The sequence below is a fragment of the Tupaia chinensis genome, unplaced genomic scaffold, assembly GCF_000334495.1.
Source record: "Tupaia chinensis unplaced genomic scaffold, TupChi_1.0 Scaffold000610_1, whole genome shotgun sequence".
NCBI lineage: Eukaryota > Metazoa > Chordata > Mammalia > Scandentia > Tupaiidae > Tupaia > Tupaia belangeri.
The window spans coordinates 1989261-2007151 of record NW_006160129.1 but is presented as its reverse complement, the minus strand read 5'-3'; the positions used below and the strand labels follow the sequence as shown (position 1 = coordinate 2007151).

Genomic DNA, 17891 nt, shown 5'->3' with positions numbered 1-17891 from the left:
CACTTAGCACTATCTGCTCTCCTCTTCGTTGCTTCAATAGTAATTTTTCATTTTCATGATCATTTTCTTTTTCTCCCTCCCTCCTTTTTTCCCACATCTCTGCTTATTTTTATTTTCCTTTACTGTCATATAATTGCTTCTTGAGCCTCTGTATTTCTTATTTGAAATTATTTTCCATGGAAACAATTTCTCATTAAATTATTTTATTTCATAAAGAATGATTGATTAAAGTTTTTTATTTGTTTGGTTGGTTGGTTTTTTACCAGATTATGGAGTAATCTTTCTGGTGTGTGTATTTGTCTGTCTTTCATTTGCCGTGGCTCTTCTTTATCGCTTGCATTTGTACATAGGCTCCACTGTGGGTTTGGTGTTGTGGCTGTTTGGTAGTTGTTACCCATCTCGAACTGAGGAGGACTATTCCGGGTCCAACTGTTTGGAGAAGGATAGTATAGGGGCAGGCTCAGGACAAGAAATTGGGTACCCAGAAGCTTGGGTAGGTTCTGTTTTTGTTTCTAAGTATACAGTTAAATCACTTCTTAGTAAATGTATTGACTTTCACGAATGTCACCAGTCTAATGTTAAAATATCTCCACCATGGGACCAGCAGTTGGTGTAATGGTTATGTTGCTGGACTCCCATGTGGTCGACTGTGGTTCAAGTCCTGGACCCAGTGGCTTAAACTCATGCCAGGTGCGTGTGCATGTGTGCCCAAGATCCTGAGAGGAGAATGGAGGAGAAGGGATTGCGGTGCGGCCATCCCCCCCTGGGGAGGGGTGATTTCTCACTTTCTGTCTCTCTCTCTCTCTCTGTCCTTCTGGCGAGTGCATGCATCCTATAGCAAAAAACTCTCAAAAAAAAAAAAAAGTATATCTCCACCAGTCTAAAAACTTCTCTGATGCTTATTTTCAGTTAATCCTTACCTCTGCAGATGTGCCTTCAGTCTCTATAAATTTGCCTTTTCTGCACATTTCATATAGGTAGATGTATAAATATGTGCTCTTTTTGTTTTGTCATCAGCATGTTTTTGAGATTAATTCATGTTGTAGCATTTATCAATAGTTCATTCCCTTTTCTTGCTGAGTAATATTCCAATTTTTATCTATTGTGAATTATGTTGCTACAACCATTCACTTTGCAGGGACATTCTTTTTCATTTATTGTGGATAGATAGCTAGGAGTGAATTGTTGATTGAATGGTAAGTTACGCCTAACTTTTTAGGGACTGCCAAACTATTTTCCCTAATGGGAAAAATATTCCTGCTACCAGTGTACAAGGACTCTTTTTTTCTTAGTCATTTTGGCTAAAGTTTATCAATTTTGTGGATTTTTTTTTTTTACTATAGTGTGCCAGCCAGACAGAGAGAGACAGAGAGACAGCAAGAAATCACCCCCCAGAGGGGATGGCCACGCCGCAATCCCTTCTCCTCCATTCTCCTCTCGGGATATTGGGCACACACGCACACGCGCCCAGCGTGAGTTTAAGCCACCAGGTCCGGGACTCGAACCATGGTCAACTACGTGGGAGTCCAGCGACATAGCCATTCTGCTAACTGCTGGTCTCAGTTTTGTGGATCTTTTCAAAGAACCAACATTTGTTTCTACTTCTGTTATCTGTTATTTTTCTCTTGTAGCAGTATATCAAGTGAGTAATGAAGGTCTAACTACAATTGTTCATTTCTCCTTTCAATTCTGTCAGGGATTTTGGTTGTTTACAAGCCAGAGCACCTGTGCCCTGGCTAGAGATAGAAAAGGGGGCAGTGCACTGATTTTCCACTCCGATTTTATTGTATTCTTCTTTGTATTTGCTTGGGTTTACTTTACTCTTCTCTTTGTAGTTTATTAAAATAGAAGCTTACTGGGACCAGCAGTTAGTGTAATGGCTATGTCGCTGGACTCCCATGTAGCCAACCGTGGTTCAAGTCCTGGACCCAGTGGCTTAAACTCATGCCGGGCACGTGTGCGTACATGCCCAAGATCCCGAGCGGAGAACGGAGGAGAAGGGATTGCGGCGTGGCCCTCCACCCTCGGGGGTGATTTCTCACTCTCTGTCTCTCTGTCTCTCTCTGTCTTTCTGGTGACCACACATGCCCTATAGTGAAAACCTCTCCAATAAATAAATATATAAATAAAAAATAGAAGCTTACTAACTGGTGGTCTTTCTTTTCTTTTCTTTTCTTTTCTTTTTTTCCAACTAGAGAGTACACACATTCACCAGAGATAGAGAGAAAGGGAGAAAGCACCCAACACCCCCCCCACTATGGCGCATGGGCATGCTACAATCCCTTCTCCATTTCTACATCCTGTCGGGCTTGGAGCACCCAACACCCCCCCCACTATGGCGCATGGGCATGCTACAATCCCTTCTCCATTTCTACATCCTGTCGGGATTTTTTTTTTAAAGAATTATTTTATTTAACTTTATTTATTTATTTTAATTTGACCAGAGAAGGACAGAAGGAGAGAGCTAGAGAGAGGGAAAGTGAGAGAGCAAGCCACCAGGTCCAGGACTCGAACCGTGGTTGGCCATGTGGGAGTCCAGCACCTTAACCATCACATCACCTGCCGGCCCCTCCTGTCAGGATTTTGATCATGCACAAGAACTGGCATGCTCTTCCAGTTTCCAGGGCTGGAATTCAAACCTTAACTGGCCAGGTGAGATCTGGTTCCCTTACCCACTAAACCATGGTGCCAGCTCACAACCTACTTTTTCTCTTTATAAGGAATTATTTTATTTATTATTAGTATTTAAATTTTGCTATAGGGAACATATGCTCACCAGAGAGAGAGAGAGAGAAGGAAAGTGAGAAAGCAAGATTATAATATGCATCTTAATTTATCACAAACTACCACATGTTAATGTTCACGTAATTGTGGTAAAACACAAAAACTTTATTACAGTATAGCTTTATTTCCTTTTCCTCTTTATATGTGTACCTCAATAGGTGCTATTTTATACATTTTTGCATATATTTATTTTAATGTATTTATCTTTTATATATTTATACAGTTTACAGCATAGATATAGCATATATATGTTCTATTACATCTGTATGTTATAAACCCAACATTACAGACTGATTATTGCATTAAACAACCTTATGTCTTTTATTTTTTATTTTTAAAATAAAAGAAAGAGAAATGAAGAAAGAGAGAGAAAGAGAGAGGGAAAGTGAGAAAGCACCCCCACCCCCAAGGGAGATGGCCACACCACAATCCTTTCTCCTCCAGTCTCCTCTTGGGATTTTGGGCACGCATGAATATAAACCTGGCATGTTTTTCAAGCCATTGGACCTGGGACTCAAACTCCATAGTTAGCCATGTGGGATCCAGCTGCCTTAACCACTGTACTCCCAACTGGTCCTCTTACCCCTTTTAAGTCAATTAAGAGAAGGAAAGAAGGAGCCAGCAGGTGGTTAAGCTGCTGGACTCCCAGGCCAGCGGGTTTAGCCAAGGGCCCAGCAGCTTGAAAATCACACCAGGCACATGTGTGCACATACCCAGGATCCCAAGAGGAAAAGAGAGAAAAATAGAGAAGCGATTGTCGTGTGGCCATCCCTCGGGGAGCTGGGGTGGGGAGGGGGGGGATGGCCGACTCCAAACAGTGGTCAGTCATGTGGGAGTCCAGCACCCTTAAACACCACGCCACCTGCCGGCCCCAAGGGCAGTAAATTTATTAAGGGTAACATTTTTCATATTGTTTGATGAAGGCCTAGCATGAATATTAAGAGTTATTTCAGACACTATCCATTCTGCTTTTCTAGGGAGAGTGCCAAACATATTAAAGAAATTGCTATGTGAGGGGATGGAGAGAGGAACTGTGGGTTTAAAGTGGAATAGAGAGAAACACAACCATAAAAAGGACTTTATAACAAAACAAAATTGATCACCTCTGTCCTTGTTCAGAGTTCGCTCTTTTCTTATAGCAAAATAACGTGAAAGGCTTGGTGTAATCCAAGAGAGCTGCGTAGAGACCAGGGTGGGCGGGATGTTCTCTGAGGAAAGAGCTGCATTACAAGTACTTTATCTAATAGCCACTTTATTACCCTGAAAAATGCAGTGAACTATGTTGTAAACGTTTAAAATTTCTCTTGATATTTAGCCACTTAACTATAAATAAAAAGCAGATGGATATTAAAAAATAAGGGTTCTCCAGACATTTCAACATGGATTGCAGCTTAAATTTTCCACAAATCTAATATATCAGATTCTTGTAACTGCTTTAAAGTCCTGTAAGAGTAAGCACAGAACAAGACAATAATTATGTAATACTACGATTCAGAATATCTTTATCTTTTCACTCCTACGTGAGCCTGGCGTGTTTTCTCATCTAAATGCTTATCTTCCCAAATCTAAAGCCATGGCATTTCTTCAATTTCACTTGCTAGATCAAGATTCTTTTTTTAAATTGTTATTGTTATTTTAGGTTTTTGCTGTAGGGCATGTGCGCTCCCCAGAGAGAGTTAGAGAGACACAGAGAGAAATCACCCCCTGGGGAGATGACCATGGCACAATTCCTTCTCCTCCATTCTCCTCTCAGAATTTTGGGCTCATAAGCACACACGCTGAGTGAGGTTTTTCAAGCCATCGAGTACAGGACTCAAACCATGGTTGGCTATGTGACAGTCCAGCATCTGAACACTGTACCACCTGCTACACCACCCTGGATTAGGATTCTTCTTCATTGTAGACCTTTTTCTATTTTGAAGCTAAAACAAAGTTTATGAGCTCATCTACATTTTATTGTAAATAATACTTTTACAGGGACCAGCGGTTGGCGTAATGGCTATGTCACTGGACTCCCATGTAGCCCACTGTGGTTTGAGTCCCGGACCCAGTGGCTTAAACTCATGCTGGGCACATGAGCGTGTGTGCCCAAGATCCCAAGGGGAGAATGTAGGAGAAGGGATTGCAGCGTGGCCATCCCCCCTGGGGGGTTGATTTCTCGCTTTCTGTCTCTCTGTCTCTCTGTCTTTCTGGTGAGTGCACATGTCCTATAGCAAAAACCTCTAGCAAAAAAAAAAAAAATCTTACGCAGCAATTGAAGGCCTGTGCTTCCTAAACCTTGGAGATACAAACAAATCTCCTGAATCTAAAAATCCGTAAAGAGCATTGTAGTCTAGAATTATCCTTAAGGAAACACTGGTTACCCAAGCATAGATTGCTGGTGTGATGGTGCTGAAGTCTCATACCTTGGGATCTTACCCCACTTTCCTTCACCTTTCTTCCCCCCAAACCGAGCTCTACTAAGAGTTTAATTCCTGACCCCAAGGGGATTAGAATGTAAAAGTGCAGGGAGGTTTATAGCTCAGCTTCCTCATATCATGGTAAAAGCCGGGCTGCGACTGCACAATGACAGCTCTTGTCACCTGGAGGTAGGACCCGCCCTTCGTGGAGCCTTGGGCTCAGACACACCTGTCACCTGGAGGTAGGACCCGCCCTTCGTGGAGCCTTGGGCTCAGACACACCTGTCACCTGGAGGTAGGACCCGCCCTTCGTGGAGCCTTGGGCTCAGACACACCTGTCTTCAGCTTCTCCGAACTCCTAATGAAATGACTTCTTTGAAGCAGAGGAAAGGCGCAAATGAAGCAGGTATGCTTTCCAGGAACCGCCAGAACCAGAAACTACCAAGATGACCCCGCATCAGGGATGGACACGGCAGCGGGACAAGCCCTTTCACTGGATGGACCCAGACAGAGCCTTTACATCCTGACTGTGTGTGTGATAAACCGCTCCTCCCCTCCACCGTGCATGCGGCAGAATACAGACCGCACTCCGATTCGCAGCAGATGGGTCATCTAGGGTTATTTACAGGGGCTAAAGACGGCTCTTCTCTGGTGAGAGGATTCCAGAGTTACTCCATACATCATCATTGGTAATGAACGAACAGTGTACTTTAAGGGTAACCGACGCACACAGGCATTCTCAGATGTTACTAAGTTTTTGCTTTTAGACAGAGTACTGGCATGGAATTTTTTTTTTTTTTTTTTGGAGAGTTTTTTAGCTATAGGGCGTGGTGAGTTTTAAGCCACCGGGTCCGGGACACGAACCGCGGTCGATTACGTGGGAGTCCAGCAACATAGCCATTACGCTAACTGCTGGTCCCCTGACACAGAAATTTTTAAGACAAAATGGAAAAGCAGGCAAGGATTACTACGTTAGAGGAAAATACACAGTATGAAAGAGAAAGAACAGAATTAACAGGAAAAAATGTCCCCAAAGGAAATAAATAATAAAGTGAACAGCCTAGAACTGGGAAAACAACAGCAACAACAACATCGAATGTCTTCAGAGAGACTTAGGGAATATCTAGTAAAAAAAAATTAAAAAAAACCCGACTGGGGCCAGCAGGTGGCACTGTGATTAAGGTGATAGACTCCCACATGACTGACCACGGTTTGAGTCCTGGACCTGGCAGCTTGCTTTTTCACTCCCCCATCCCCATGTCTCTCTCTGGTGAGCACATGTGTTCTATAGCAAATTAAAATAATAATAGTAGTAGTAGTAATAATAATAAACGGGATCCCATAAAAAAGAGGCATCAGAGAGCAACAGAGAGCATTCGGTAAATAAAAATGGCACTGTCCAAACTGACATAAGAATCAGTGTAAGACCTGGAAAAATGAAATCAAGGAATTCTGAACAAAAGTGAACGAAACGTCAGAGTTGGAGCATGTGAGAGGAAAACAAGTAAGAGGCATTGAATTGAGTTGGAGGGAGGTGCAGCATGTGGCATGGTGATGAAGGCACTGGACTACCACATGACCAACCATGGTTCAAGCCCTGGACCCAGCAGCTTGAAAATCATTCCAGGTTCATGTGCATGCATGCCCAAAATTCTAAGAGGAGAATGAAGGAGAAGGGATTGAGGGATCCCCGGGAGGTGATTTCTCACTTTCCCTCTCTCTGGTGAACTATGGGGAAAAAAAATAAATAACTTTAAAAATGTTTAAATTAAAAAACAGAAATGCATCAGGAAGGTCCAGCATGACAGGCAGTATTTTAAAAAGAAAGAGCAGAGAAAGTGGAAAGAAAGAAACCACTAAAATAAGCCAAACAGAGGAATGAAACGGGACACAACTTTCCTTAATAAAAGGCTACTGGGCTTCATGGTAAAGCAGCTCCAGTGCCCTTGTGCTTAAACAAAAAGCAGGTATAGAATGGGTCCTCCATGGTCCCAGCTGGTCCTGAGCCATTAATCCAAGCTGGCATCTTCTGTGGTGTCCTCCCTCTCCAGACTCCAAGGTCTCACTGGGGTTTTACATAGTATCCTACCACACACTGAAAATATAACAATAAGAAAATGTTTTTTAAAACTACACCCAGACTCTAGTGCTGTCCTGTGGAAGGATGCCCTAGAGACATTGATAAGACTGTGTTAGAAAATAAGCCCTTTTTTTTGGAAAACAAGAAGTTTTCTTTTGGAAAACAGCACTTTAAGCAAATGCATGCCAAAAAGACACATACAGATAGATAATTCAAAAAGTTCATGAAAAAAGTATGCGTGGATTTCAAACTTCTTTTGCACAAAAATAAGCTCATACCTGTTATAATGTCTGCACAGGATCTAGTTTGAGGTACTAGGGAGGATAAGACATCAGTTTGAAAAGAGCCCCTGTTGGGGCCAACAGGTGATGTGGTGGTTAAGGCACTAGACTCCCACATGGGCAACTATGGTCCAAGTGTCAGAACCGGTGGCTCGATTTCTCACTTTCACTCTCTCTCTCTCTTTCTCTCACTGTCTCTGCTGAGTGTGCATGCTCTATAGCAAATTAAAACAATAGTAAATTATTCATTGAGAAAAGCACCTGTTGGAGCAACACGAATTCTGCTAAAATTTAAGCAAGAACAAACATCAAATTAATGGTATAGTATGGGTGGAAGAATAATAAAATCACTGATTCTTCACCAAAAAAAATTTGTGAAGACAATGCCCCAAGGAAATCAGCAGTTTACAAATGGACATCTTGTTCCAAGAAGGGATAAGATGATGTTGAAAATGACGCCCAAAGCAGCAGACCACCTGTATCAATTGGCAAAGAAAAAGTTAATTTTGTTTGAATCTGGGCAGCTATTTGACCACTGAGCCTTGGTTTCTATCTGTAATGAGTAAACTTAAAATAAATCATCGAAACCATGTATGTAGTCTTTAGCTAATCTTCCTTCCCCTGAGTATGATCCCCAAATCCCCTGTATACCCTTCCACTAGCTCCCAGGGAGGAACTTTATGAGATATTGGTTTCACCTCCCAGAAATGAAAAGCAAAAGACCAAATTCACTTTGGAATGCAAACAAGTCCAAAGAAAATAAGCAAATTATAACATTATAAACAAAGAATAACATCGTATGACTAAGTGTGATTTGTTATAGGAACAGGACAGTTCAATGGGAGAAAAATCTATTAATTTAATGTGTCAGGTTTATTTCACCCAAAGCACAAGCATTAAGCTTTGCAGAGCCAGTCTGGTGGTCTAATAGGGAACTAGGTAGATACCTTGGCCTCTACCTTCATGGAGGTTACAGAGTCATGAGCAAGGCCAGCAATTAAACAGGAATGTTCAGGAAAAATGGTGTAATCTGCTAACAGATGTTCAGGTGCTATGGAAAAGCACATGCTACACACAGGGGAGGCGTTTGGGCTACTGAACCAGGAATAGCTTTTCAGAGAATGACCTTTAAAACAGGATCTGAAAAAGAGAGTCATAAAGAAAGGAATTAGGGGAAGGGAATTTTTCTGGGAGAGAAAAGAAAGAGAAGAGGAGAGGAAAGGCAAGAGTTGCATATTGAAGAAATTAAAAATATCTTTCTTGGACCCACCTGTGCTCTGCTGGCTAAGGCAACCAGATCCCACATGGCTGACCGAGTGGTCCAGTCCTGGACTCAGCAGCTTGAAAAACAAGTGTGTGTGCCTGCACGCTCAAAATCCCAAGGAGGGAGGTATGGAAGAGAGGTAGTACAGCCATGCCCTATGGGTGCTGCTTTCTTGCCTTTTCTCTCATGTTCTCTTTCTCTGTGTCTCTCTTTAGCGAAAAAACATGCCCTTTGGCAAATTTTTAAAAATTAAAAAGATAGAGCATGTGTGTGTACAGAGAAAAAGGCAAGCACCTTTAACAAAGTCTCATCACTGTGATACCTAGGCCTCCCGCTCTCAGTGACATGGGAGTGCTGGGTAATCAGATCCAACACCTGTGCTGGTTCATGTCCAGCGCTCATGAAGAATTAGAGATGTGGATACTGAGAAGGGATAGCAAAGCAGAGTTTAGTCAGAGAGGGAAGAAAGAACAGAGCTCCCAAGCAGGGAGGGGTTCCTAATGGGTTGCCAAGGAGTGTCTGGAGGTGTGGGGTTTTTATCTAGCAGCCCAAGCAATGGGCTGGTTCTCTGATTAGGAAGTGAGCTTTAGAAAATAGTTACATGGTAGTCTGAGTAATTTATTACCCTAGTCTTCATGTGATCAGCAGATCATAGTCTTCCTTACTTTTGGGTAGAATATAGTTGCTAAATAGAAACTGTTGCCTTTAGCTATAGTTGCTTTGAATTCCAGTGCAGCCAGCTTTTGACTGTGAAAATTTAGCTACTGTGACTCCATCTTGGACCTTTATTTACCCTATCTGGTGCTCAATGTCCCTATCCTGCTTTATTAGCAAGGAGTCATACATTCTTTAGAGATATGTAAAAGGGATATATATTGCACATTAACCAGACCATAGAGGTAATAATATAGTATGACTAAGTGTGATTTGTTACAGAAACAGAACAGTGCAACAGGAGAAAAATCTATTAACTGAATGTATCAAGTTTATTTCACTCAAAAAACATATATTCATCTCCAGATTCAGTCTCTAGTGATCAAATAGGGAGCAAGGTAGATAACCGTGGCCTCTACCTTCATGGAGGTTACAGTCATGAAGAAGGCCAGCAATTAAACACAAATGTTTTTCTTTTTCATTAAAAGAAAAACATAGTGACTTTCTTCTGGGGCCCTTATCCGATCTCCCTGTAAGTGGGGTCTAACTCCTATCCCATCAGGATCCTGGACACTCATGTGTTCTCAGTGCAAACCTGAGGTCACCATACGGCTTCCAGCTCTGCAGGGTTGCAGGGCACTTGAGTTACTGCTGTGCTACAGTGGTTGGGTCAAAAGTTATGGTTTTAACAGATGCTATGGTTGGTTAAGTGGTGGTCCCTCCCCGCCTCCCAGGTTATATTCTGCCAGTGACCTGTGAATGCGACCTTATTTGGAGAGAGAGAAGACTTGTTTGCAGATGTAATTGAGGATCTCAAGGTGAGATCATCCTGGATTCTCCAAGTGGTTTCTAAATCCAATCCCAAGTGTCATAAAAAGAAAAAAACACAGAGGAGAAGATGATGTGAAGATGGAGGCAGGGGGTAGAATGATGCCTCTACTAGCCAAGGAATGCCCTGGATTGCTGGGAGCCACCAGGAGCTAGGAGAGGGCAGGGTATACACTCTCCTTCCGAGCCTCAGAAAGAACCAATACTGCCAACACTTTACTTGGGACTTCTCACCTCCAGAACCATCCTGTTGTTTTAAGCCACCAAGTTTGTGTGTGTGTGTGTGTGTGTGTGTGTGTGTGTGTGTTTTTAATGCAGCTGCAAGAAACTAATGCAAATGCTAGAGGGCATTTGATAGGGGCCAGCAGATGGTGTGGTAGTTAAGGCACTGGATCCCACATGACTAAATGCACAGTTTGAGTCCCAGATTTAGCAGCTTGAAAGACACATAGGATGAGTGCGTGTGTGTGTGTGTGTGTGTGTACGCATGTGCCTAACATCCTGAGAGGAGAACGGAGGAGAAGGGGTTAGAGAAATAATGAGAAAGACTCTATTGCCAGTTCGATAAAAATTTCAATACCTAGAAATAAGCTTTTAAGTGCTGGACCCTCAGGGTGACGGTTCTAACATTTGATTGGGTTAACACCCAAAAGATTCAAACAAATGGAGACACTTGCTCTAGTTTCAGATAGAGTTAATTGAATGTTATAAGGGTCTAAACTCTCCCCAAATAAATCTCTATATTTTCCACAATATAAATATTAATGGGATTTTAAAAAATGAACAGAATTACCTTAAAGTTCATCTGAAGAACTGAAAAAGAGTGATACTGTTGTATGAGAGTATTAAGTAACCAGAAAAATGTCAAAATATATTAACTTGTTTAAAAACAGTTTATAAAATATTACAGTCACAATTTCTGTTAAAAAATAAATTATGCAGAAAAAGGGGCTTGGAGTAGATATAGTAAAATGTGCTAAGAAGTTATCTCTGGGTAATGAAATAATTTTTAAGCTCATCTTATTTTCTAAATTATACTGGTATTGTATAGAGGAGAAAGTCATAGATTTTTTTAAAAATAAGAATTCAGATCATATCTTTATTCCTTTAGGGAGTTTTTCCTTAGTTAACTTCATTCCTCTGGATCTAAATTTTATTATTTTTACCTTTGCAGATATAAAATAGCTTAAGTCTCTGTCTGTCTCTATCCCAGGTTTGTGAATTTCTTATAAGAGAATTTATATTTTACCTGTGTTTCCCTAACACATAGCCTAGTATATAGTAAGTCTTCAATAAGATTTGTTTACCAGATAAAAGAAAAAGGAAAAAAAGTAAAAATACACCGCATAGATTAGAAGATTTGCAATTCCTTTAATTACCACTAGAGGGAACCACATGCCCACCAAGATAGCTGTAGAAGCTTTTCAGATTTTTTTTTTCCCTCCCCCTTGGCGCAAAAAACTAATAGGAGACAGAAGGGAGAAACAGAACAGAGAAAGACAGAGGAGAGAGAGAGAGATTGAAAGTGAGAAAGCACCCCCCCCATAAGAAATGATCATGTCCCCCGTGGAAAATGATCACGCCACAATCTTTTCTCCATCTCTCCCTCCTTTTGGGCACACACGGACATGTGTCCAGCATGTTTTTCAAGTCTCTGGGTCCAGGATTAGGGGCACAGTCGTGCTTGTGTGACCTACACCTTAACCACCACGCCACTGCTGGTATTTTTCTTTTCTTTTCTTTTCTTTTTTTTTTTAAACAATGCCGTTCCAATCTGAGAGACTTTCTAGAGGTATTACCAAAGCCACCTAAGGCAAACTGAATTTAAATCATTTCTAACATTGAGATGTGTATTCTAAGATCAGATAATCCTGAGATATTCCACTTTACCCAAATCCAATGTCCTTAATATCTGCCCCATTCATTCTGGCAACCGTTGAAAGCAGTCTTATTGGTTATTAAATTGTATCCTGCGCTACATCTTGCTTACACAATACGACGCACAGGTTTAAGCTCACATCTCACCCATTCACTGGCTCAGTTCTAGTCTAAAGATTTTCAGAAGATATTTCATTGAATTTAAAGGTTAGCATTCTCCCTTGAATCATGTGTCTCTCTAAGAAAAAGTAACAGGCAAAATTTCAAATTTACAAAACACAAAAATTATGTGGTGACCATAACAACATTCTCAGATTTTAGATGGGTTTCAACACAAAGTTTCGATAGAAAGCCTCTCCTGGTTGACTTAAAATATCATCTTGTTTTTAGAATTAAGGTGGTATCCACTTTTACAAGAGACAATTATGATTTAAGAGTTACCGAATGTTGCTGAGGAGATTTGAGGGCCAAGCAAGTCCATTGAAGGGGACAGAGGTGGCTGAATGTGGTAAATGCTTCAAAATGAAAGTGGGGATCTGCTTGATTGCAGAGGTGGTGTACTAGAAGGGCTGAGCCCGAGTCTAGAAGGAAAGACACCCGTCTACAGCAGCTTTGGTAGGTCTCCAGCATTACCAACCAGGTGCCTGGTGGTGTTCAGAGCTCAAATCCCAGCTCCACCACTTACAAATCTGTGTGATCCTGCACCAGCAGTTGGCATAATGGCTATGTTGCTGGACTTCCATGTAGTTGACCGTGGTTCGAGTCCCAGACCCGGTGGCTTAAACTTACGCTGGGCACGTGTGGGCCCAAGATCCTGAGAGGAAGATGGAGGAGAAGAGATTGTAGTGTGGCCATCCCCCTGGGGGGTGATTTCTCTCTTTCTATCTCTCTGTCTCTCTCTGTCTTTCTGGCGAGCGCATGTGCCCTATAGCAAAAACCTCTCCAAAAAAAAAAAAATGTAAAGAAAGAAACAAATCTGTGAGTTCCTGAACGAGTTACTCAATCTCTCAATGCCTCCAGTGCAGAATGGGGATGATCATTAGAACCTACTGCATAGGATTCTCAGGAGGATTAAATGAGGTAATAATGTAAGTAAAGTGCTTGGAATAGTATCTGGTGCGTAAACGCTCGAATAGTCTCTGTCACTTATGAGCCCATTCAACAGATTAAATAGGAAAATGTCAGCAACAAATTGTGCCTGGCAGAGGACAGGCGCCAACTAGGTGTGGATTGTCACTATGCGAGAGCAGAGTCCCGGGCAGTCCATAGTCGTTTCATCCCCTGGAAGATGTATCCTCATCATGTGTGTGACCACGAGACTTCCCTCTTGCTTTATAGCACTGGCTTTTTTTTTTTCTTGTAAAAGTTTGGTTTTTTAATCCCCTGTGCGTACAGGGAGACGTTGGGACATGAACCCAGGACATTCCCTATGGCTTCAGCCTGATGGAGTACTGCACTACCACTGCACCACTGTGGCTGGCCATGAGTGACACAGCTTTTACGATCACGCTGGTTCCTTTATCCTGATTCCTATCCAGTCCGTCTGTCACCTTCCGTTCAGGAGTCAGCATTCGGTGTAAACACTGGCCTAAGGAGATGTACTGGCGAGCCACTGATGTGACTAACACACCGCACTTAATTAGTTTCGGAGACAAAATCGGGTCACATTTCCGTGAATGTTCCACTCGCAAGGACTTTAATCTCCTTCAGAGATTAAATAGATGACCAAATAGATGGAATGAACACTTTCCAGGGATTCTTTCCCCCCTAAATAGCCTCAAGGAAACAGGGTTCATTCATTCGATCAGCAAGCATTTACTGAACATCCGCTGAGTGACAGGTACAGTTCAAGGCATTGCAATTAAGTCAGCCAACGAAACAGAACCCCCGACCCTGTCTTCACCGGGTTTTCTCCAGTAAGAGGGCCGACTACTGAGCGAACCAGTTAACTAATGTCGGGGGAGCGCGGTGAGGAGTACTGAGAGGAGTGGCCAAGCAGCAAGTGGCAGGGATCTACGGGGTCAGGTGGGGCGATTCTAGACAGGAGCCAGGGCTACCCGGAGCCGAAGGAGCTGGGGATGGCCTCCATCAGGCTGAGAGCTGCTGAACTTCGTGGCTTGTCTGCTGTGACACGCTGGGAGAAAAGGGGTTCAAACCAGCCCAGGACTGGCCAGTCTCCACTCCTGCGCATCCCACACCTCCCCTCCGGCTGAACTCATGGGCATCCAGCGACGCCCCACCCTACCATGCTGGGACCACCTCTCCATGTGTGACACAGTTGCCTAATCCCAGAAGTCCATAGCCCGGCCCTGGGACTGCTGCCTCTGACAAAGACCACATGGCCAGTGGGCCCCTCTCCCAGGTCCTCCTGGGTGAGAGCAGCTCCTCCCTACTCTAGAACCTCTCTGGCGTCCCCATACCTTGGGGAGATCACAACCCATCCTTCCCTCTGTCCTTTCCGACCATAGAATTAGGTGCCTCCTAAGAGGACAGCCAGCAAGGGCTTCACAGCCCAGACAGACGGTCCCCAAACAACATCGCCAGAACACTGATCTGTCTGGTAAAGTGTGCGGAATCCCACCCCAGCCTCGGTGGCCTTGTTAGAAAAGCAGCTGGATCCAGAGGTTAGCAAGCAGTTTCTCTAAGGAGTCAGAGAGTATATGGTTTAGATCCACCAGACCTACAGGTTTCTGTGGCTTGGTCTTCTTTTTGTTTTAACTCATTAAAAAGCTTTTTATTTTTGTTTTTGTTTTTTAAGTTCTTAGCTTACAGACAGTACTAAAACAGGATTTAGGTCATAGTTTGACAACTCCCATCTCAACCTATTTATTGATTACTTACATTCAAATCAATAAATTGGCCCAGCCAGGTGGTACAGGCTAAACTTACTGGACTACATGGCTAGCAGCCATATTGGCTAACCATGGGTTCAGGTTCCCCGCTTGGCCTGAAAACATGCCACGTGCCCAGGAGGAGCTGGAGGGCCAGGAAAGGGGATCTATGTGACAGACCCTGCAGAGGGTTCTCTCTATCTGTGGTCCACATGCTTTCTGTCTAAAGAAAATTAATAAGTTGTTTTCATGGTTTGTAAATCGGCCTTTTGTTAGTTTATTTAGCACCCATGGGACACAATTATCTGCTGCACTGGGATAATGTATCACTTTGTAAGAGTCTAAGAGCCAGCATGTAGCAGGCATTTGATTCGTTGCACAGTGGAAGAGATGTTCTCTGCACAGCAGACACGGGGTTCCTCTCAGGAGGGGACTGTTCCTGGAGAAGAACTTGCTGGAGCACCGTGGATGTGAAGGGATGCTGCAAGGCATCACTGGGAAGGAGGCAGGGATGCAGAGAGAGATTGCACAGCTCTGCCGGAGACGCTATGAGAAAGGAAAGTGGGAGAAAGAGTGGTTGGAAGGAGGCATGGGGGAGAAGGAGAGGAGGACTGAGGCCCATCTGGAAAGGCGGGTAGAGACACAGTCCTGTAGTATGGTGGTCAGATAATCATTATTATTACCACTATTTTAGATTTTTGCCATAGGGCATGTGTTCTCACCAGAGAGAGACAGAGATAGAGAGAGGGAAAGTGAGAAATCACCGCCCCTGGGTGGGGGGGCACACCACAATCCTTTCTCCTCCATTTTCTTCTTGGGATTCTGGGAAGGCACACACACATGCCTGGCATGACTTTCAGGCCACAGGGACAGGAACCAAACCTCAGAGTCAGTCATGTGGGATCCAGCATCTTAACCTCCATGTCACCTGCTGGCCCGAGGATTATTCTTATAATCAACAAGACTGCCTGATACTCCACTTTAAGTTATCTGCACTGCTGAAATGGAAACCTCTCCAGATCCCAAAGTCTTCCAGATCCCAAACCTCTGTAGCTTTCTGTTTTTCTTCACAAGCAAGACTAACTTCAAACAGCAGGGTTTATCGGAAGGACTGGAGCAGATCAAAGAGTCGAAGGAAGTATGAAAGAGCGAACAGCAGTGCTGGCATTCTGGCCGGGCTGTTCCCCCTGTGGTCACTTGGTGGCTGCTGCGTGCCAGCGCAGAGTCCAGGCACACGATTTCTGACTGGCCTGGCTCCTTGACCCAGAGGTGGCAGAATGCCTGACACCTGCACCCATTCTATTGTAGGGAGGTGGCACCCTGCAGCCGATTGGGGATACGCCGACCAGGAAAGGGGGCTGGTGGACAGGCAAGCCATAGATGTTCATTGTATCCACAGCGCACCAGCAGCCCCCTGGGTGGTACTGGGTGGAATCCACATTCTGGTCACAGGTAGTAGAAAGAGGGACCCGACACAGGTGAGCGCTCAGGGAGATGCAGGTCAGAACCAAGGGTGATGCGGAGAAAGGAGCCCCTGGGATTTCACAGAAATCCTGAATAGGTTATTGTAGTAGTCCCAGGATGCTGGAAGGGGCTGGAATAAATGTATTATTTCCCTGATCTCATCCCTAATCTGCGGCCCTACGGAATCTACTTGTTGAAGGATCAGACCTGACATGTGGGAGAGATAGGCCCTCCAGGGCCATTGTCTGAGCAGCCAGCGTGCTCTCCCACTTACATGGAGCAAGGGGCTATTATCTAATCATCTCGAGACCAGAAGGTCCTCAGTACAACCACGCTAAAGTTTGGAATTAAGAAATTCATTTTGAGGTCCTCCAACCATCACTTTATTGTCCGACCCGTGGGGGTTGTGAGTCCAGGGGCTCGCAGGTGATCCCCAGACCAACAGCTTCAGCATCAATCTGGGAACTTGTTAAAAACATTAATTCCAAGTCTCCCCAACCTACCAAGCCAAAAATGCTTGGTGGAGGGGGGTAGGACAAGCAGTCAGTATTTTATTTTTAAAAGAAATTTTAGCTATAGGCATGCATACTCTCCAGAGAGACAGAAAGAGAGAAATCACCCCCCCAGGGGGATGGCCACGCCACATCCCTCCTCTCGGGATGGTGGGTATGCCACACATGCGTCCAGTGTGAGTTTTACGCTGCCATGTCCAGGACTCAAACCATAATCGACAATGTGGGAGTCCAGTGACATACCCATTACACCACCTACTGGTCCCAAGCAGTTAGTATTTTAACAAGAACTCTAAGTGCTTCTGGTGCAGGCTCCACTTTAAGAACCACTACACTAACAGATTCGCTCAAAGTCACGGACGGTGAGTGAAGAGCAAGAGATTTCTGGTCCACGTAGATCTTGTCTCATTCAAATCTCTTTCCTGAAATTCAGTCCGTTTCCTTCTATATGCACTAAGTAGCAATATTTCACTCCAGTTACCCATGCATCTGTGACCCAGAGAAGTGGATTCCTACACTCTGCCCCTAGCATTAGCCACGCTTGCTAAGTTCCCATTGTCCTTTTCTCCAAAAGTTGATCCTGACCTTTGGCTTAGTCTCCCCCTTGTCTCTTCTGAGATTCTGAGGGCTACTGTAGTGTCCAATCTCTTCCTCAACCACTCTTAAAAAAAAAAATGTTTGTTGTTTGATGCCTAAGTTTGGGGTAATTTTCTTTTTTTAACTTTAAAAACAATTTGCCCTATGGCATGTGCGCTCACCAGACAGGCACAGAGAGTAAGAGAGAGCGAGAGAGAGAAAAGTGGGAAAGCACCCCATGGAGAATGGTCACATGCAATCCCATGTCTTCCATTTGTTCTTCCTCTCCAAACTTTGGACACGCAGGCACACATGCTCAGTGTGTTTTTCAGGTTGCTGG

General features: G+C 43.6%; 1 protein-coding gene across 1 annotated transcript in view; it reads left to right on the top strand.

The window, feature by feature from the left end:
* Positions 1-15477: 15477 nt before the first annotated feature.
* The window catches only part of KLF14 (KLF transcription factor 14), a 30076-nt gene continuing 27662 nt past the window's right edge, over positions 15478-17891 (top strand). The window contains exons 1-3 of the mRNA XM_006158848.3: positions 15478-15652; positions 16308-16451; positions 17287-17337. Coding sequence (XP_006158910.1) covers positions 15478-15652; positions 16308-16451; positions 17287-17337 — 370 coding nt within the window. The remainder of the gene's footprint in view (positions 15653-16307; positions 16452-17286; positions 17338-17891) is intronic.